General features: G+C 35.7%; 1 protein-coding gene across 1 annotated transcript in view; it reads left to right on the forward strand.

Moving 5' to 3' along the window:
- LOC122088503 (NAD-capped RNA hydrolase DXO1) overlaps positions 1-4142 on the forward strand; it is a 13030-nt gene extending 8888 nt beyond the window's left edge. The window contains exons 8-13 of the mRNA XM_042657793.1: positions 367-583; positions 734-787; positions 1106-1152; positions 3179-3263; positions 3516-3579; positions 3698-4142. Coding sequence (XP_042513727.1) covers positions 367-583; positions 734-787; positions 1106-1152; positions 3179-3263; positions 3516-3579; positions 3698-3810 — 580 coding nt within the window. The 3' untranslated portion in view covers positions 3811-4142. The remainder of the gene's footprint in view (positions 1-366; positions 584-733; positions 788-1105; positions 1153-3178; positions 3264-3515; positions 3580-3697) is intronic.
- Positions 4143-5282: the final 1140 nt, after the last annotated feature.

Consider the following 5282-nt stretch of genomic DNA (forward strand, 5'->3'; position numbering starts at 1 on the left):
AAAAAAAAAAAAAAGAACTACAATCCATCTACACATCATAAGCATGAAAGGCACTGGAAAATAAATTAAAGGTTTAGGACCACTTAGGCATCAGGTGGATGAGAAACTTATTAATCTCATCAGACAAAGCTACACAATCTACTCCTTTTAATTTCTGTCGCTGTGGTGTACAGCCTTATGTTTGTTCAGTATGTTGCTTCCCCCTATACAAATCCGATTGTAATGCCTGCTCTTTCTTTCCTGAGAAACTCCATCTGCATATTGTAGCTCTCCATTCTTAACTTGATCAACTGGTTTACTTTAAGAATATCACCCAGAACATATCATCAATAACATAACTTGTTTTATTATATGTCGTTGGAGTAGATGCTATTGGGGCTATTGTTTTGAACACCTTGCCACTGAAGATTCGAGAAGATCTGATGGTGAGGGGATACATGACATAGATGCAAATGTTGAATTCTGTTCTGTGATCAAAACTAAACTAGGGGCTCATCGTATTATTATGGGTGCTGAGATGGACTGCTGTGATTCCACTGATGATGGAAGGAGATTCTATATCGAGTTGAAGACAAGTCGTGAGGTGACTTCTGTCTAATATCAGTCTTATTTATGAGATAATGGCTCGTTTCTTCCATTACCCAGCATGCCAATTAATTAATTTCCATCTCACAAATAGAAGAGTTGTTTTGACAACTATGGGATTTTTAACTTCATTTATTATTGGTCACAGTTGGATTATCATACTGAAGAAAGATATGAAAGAGATAAACTTCTCAAGTTTTGGGTATGGTTTCTTGAAATTCTAGTTATGGATATATGTGCTTATCCTCTTGCAGTGTTTCCTTTTGTCTGTATTTCGGTGTTCTCATTAATAGGCAATTTGATGCCCTTAACTTGATAGGACATTCTAAGGACATTTTAAGGCCCATCTAAGGCCCATTTTATTGGTATTCCCCTTCGATGTTATTATCATGTCTGAAGGTGAAGGGTTCGCAATTTTAGATTTTGCCTCATCCATTTTTGTAGTCTTGAATACTACTTATCGGGCAAGTTTTCACCATGTAGTATATGAGGTTTACTATTTCTGTTTACCATTTTGCAGATCCAGTCATTCTTGGCAGGTGTTCCTTACATTGTTATTGGATTTAGGTAAGCCTATTTGCTAATTCCATTAATTCCCTTTTGATTTAAAGCATAATTCTGAGTTTTGAAAAATTCCAGAAAGCAGTTCTAGCTTTGCATTTGTCTACTTTCCCCACACATTACCTTTGTGGTAGGAACATGTCCTTTGATTTGCCCCATAATTTGGTGTAGTTCATTTGTTACATGTGCTTTTAAAAAAGGCTGAGAACCTCTGATGCAACCACGGGGTTCTTAAAGTGGCCATCTAAGTGCTAAATGATTTAAAGAATAAGTTTGATGGTAATTTCTGTAAATATCTCCAAATTTGTAAGGGGAGTGGAAAATCTGTAATTAATCATCAATTGGTAACTAAATAGTAAAAATGATGCAAGATGGAATTGTATTTATTGAGCCAAGGTGAACTTGGAATGACACTAACTAGACTTGAGTTGAGTTATAAATAATAGGGGAAGGACAATTATGCAAAGAAAGGATTAAGGATTTAAAATAAACCCACGATAAAGGTTGTATTCAGCCTCTCAATGGTGTTTTCTATGGCAGACCGGATTGGGATGCAAGTGAAGAATCTATCTCACATTAAGCCCTTTCATTCCAAAATTTCACTTGTACACGTAAGCCTATTAGGATCGACCAGCAACCAATCAATATATGAAGCAATAATGAAATAATAATGGCTGCAAACTGGTTCAGGATAAACATTGTACAACAGTCTAAACTTGGTTGTGTTTCGCACAATATACATTGGTTTTTGAAACCACGGACATGGGCTTTGTTTGGCAAGGGTTGGTTCTAGTTCCCCAAAACTTGGGATGGAAATAAATAGGTTCAAGGAAGGTCACAATCATATATAAAGAAAAATAAAGACTTCTGAAAATAGACACTACTTACAACTCTAATCAAAATAGGAAACTAAATCAATCAAGAAAAAGGAAACTAGTAACTCTCAAATCCCCTACTTAATCTACCAATCCTATCGAAAACTCCCATATAAGAAAATGATTAGAAGTTCCAAATTAACCTTAATTGCATGCATGGCCTGGTTTGCCTAAATTGTTTCAATGATGAACCAGACCTTTTCCTCTCTGTGTTCATATTCACTACCATTTCACGTAAAGCTCGAACTGTTAAGAGAAGGGTAATGTAAATGTATAAATAACACCCCCCTGGCACGTGCATGCCAATCTTGACCTTTGCACGTGACACAATGCTTGCCCACCCGACACCAAGGTGGAAGAAGAGTCAGGGAAACCCCATTGCATTTCCCAAGAGTCGAATGCTTGACCTTCCTACTCTAATACTATGTTCACTACTGTTTCACCTAAAACCTCGAATTTGTTAGAGAAGGGCAAAGTAAATGTATATATCATCAGTTCAGTCTCTGAAGAAATGTTTATTGCTGGCTTCAGAATCTGCTACTAAGACTGCAACTACAATAGATAGGTCTTCCTGTGGTGTTCCAAAACTCACCAACTTCTCTAACACTCTGCATGTCTCTGGGCTAGAAGCCTGGTATCTATTCTAATACAATGGCTTTTAGTGGATAAAATTTACATCAACAAACTTGATATTCAAACATCATTCATTTTTTCTAGTAGGTTACTGACATAACTTATATAGGAAGAGGTATGGGTTTTTTTTTTTTTTGAGAGGTGGAGGAGGGGATTAATAGGAAGAGTTGTATTCTCTTTCCTTTTCTATATTATATTTTGAATTGGTAATATGAAAGTTATCATCACCCTTCCTCCTGTTAATTCTCTTTTAGAAAGTTCACATGTTTACTTACTTGGAAGTTCAAGACCAATCCAATTTACTCCTCACGCGATCCCTCAAAAAGGGGGACTTGTACTAGATTTTTAACCTTTCGGTGCCCATTTATTGGGTTCAAGGGTAGCTCTCATATGAAACTGTAAGGCCACTTTCATGTGCATTGAAATGTCAAGCCATCATCTGCTTGATATTTATCCATTTTCCTTCCTATTTATACATGTTTGGTATATCATTCTGGTTCACAGCTTCTTGATTGTGAATTCAGGGATGATGCAGGTCGACTTGTCCGGACAGAAAGGCTAAGAACCAAAGATATAACACAAAGAGTAAAGATGAAAGGCTATTGGCAGGTATGGAAGAGTTTTATACCCTGCAAGTGCAACCGCACACACGCACAGACAGATTCATGATCCCATTTCATGCTGTGTGCCTATGGAAGCTCATACAAAACACTGCTGTGTGCATGGGTTTTTGGCATACAAGATCTTCCATTTTCAGCGCATGCAGAACATTGAAAATAAATGAGGCACAGCATGGCAGACTTAAATTCAGTTTCACTGTTTCTTGGAAATCATTTGAAATTATGAATGTAAATTGGTTAGGGAGGAGTCTGCTTGGCGTTTGCTGATGAGGTATTGTGCTGGCTCTATGGGACAGTAAAAGAGAGTTGAGTTTTTTCCCCTATTATGCTCTTTTTTTCTCTTTTTTTATATAGAATTTTTATTTTCCTGTGACTTACCTTTGCAGATAGAATTACAAATTGAATTTTTTATTGTGGCTCCAGATGAAGATTATATCTTGCAGTTTGCTCATCCTTTCAACCGCTTAGAACTTTTGCAAGCCCAGTCTTGCCCAGATGTGATTACCAACCATATACAAGCTATTGGAAGCATATGACATCAATCATAAAAATTCTATTTTTATATAGGTGCTGCCCAAAAAAAATTATAGTTTTTTTTTTTTAATTGTTGGGAGGGAGGATTACACAGCCAAGAAGCTTCCAGAAATATAATTTTTGTTGTATTTCTATTTTCATCTGAAGGGGGGTTTCTAAGGAAAGGAGGGGGGTGGGGCTTGAGATGATAGAAGAACTTGTTTTCATCTGAATACAGACATAGCGGCCATTTAATTGTTGTAGGAAGCTACCTCATTAGTTGATTAACCACAGATTTCAACCTTCTGTAAGGCTTTACTTTATTTATTAATTGAAATTTATAATTTTACAACAACTTTTTTTACTTATTAATTGAAATTTATAATTTTACAATAAGATTTTTTAGCTATGTGAATGTGGATGGTATTTTTACTTCACTAAGATTATCCACTCTAATGCTCTCCTTGAACAAATGGGATAGGATCCAACAGTTTATTGAACATCCAGGTGAACCTTTTGGGGCTTTCACTTTAAAGGCCATTCATGAAGGGCCTTGTTACGTTACAAATGAAGTTGAATAAACTTTCATTGGTATTGTGAAATCATGTTGGTCATACGTTCAAAACCTGGAAACAGCCTCTTCTGCGAAGCAGGGGTAAGGTTGCGTACAACTTGCCCCTTCCAGACCTTGTAGTAACAGGAGTTTTATGCATTGGGTTGCTCTTTTTTGTGAAATAATGTACAATCACTAGTAACTCTTCTAACCAAATGTGAAAAATATATAAGCTCCATTTGTTTTGGTCAAAACAAAACACGACAAATCTAATTTTATTTGACTATAAAATTAGGTTTTTTTCCATTTGTTTTGAATTTTTAAATATTTTTTTATGTGAATTACTCACGATTTGAGGACAAAAATATTCCCTTGTAAATATCTTTATTTCTTGTGATGGTGGAAATTATTTTTATTTAACATATGCTTTATTATGGAGAAGACATATTAATGTTGATTCTCTCTCTCTCTCGGATACCTTTATATCTTAAGAAGGTGGAGATCCTTTTTATTTAACTTGTGTTTATGGTGATCCTATCAAATCTCTACGTCAAGCAATGTGGGATTAGTTGATTCTATTGGTACTAGTAGAAATGATAAATGGTTGATATTGGAAGATTTTAATTCTCATTTATCTTAGCAAGAAAATGAGGGAGGAAATAAGGGTTGCAACCGTGATATGTCACAATTTAAGAATATGTTAGATGCATGCTATCTTGTGAACTTGTAATTATGGTCCAGTTTGTACTTGGTGTAATAGGCAAGTGGGTAATTGCAATGTCAAAATCAGAGATTGAATCGTGCTCTGGAGACTACAATTTGGTGATGAGGCTGTTTTTGCCAAACCAGCCGTTGGTACGGACCATTTTCCATTTTTTATTATTATTTATTTTGTTAACGACAGGTATCTAGGCCTTTGGTCTAATTAGTTTTGTGGGTCCA

The sequence above is a fragment of the Macadamia integrifolia genome, chromosome 2 (assembly GCF_013358625.1).
Source record: "Macadamia integrifolia cultivar HAES 741 chromosome 2, SCU_Mint_v3, whole genome shotgun sequence".
Taxonomy (NCBI): Eukaryota; Viridiplantae; Streptophyta; class Magnoliopsida; order Proteales; family Proteaceae; genus Macadamia; species Macadamia integrifolia.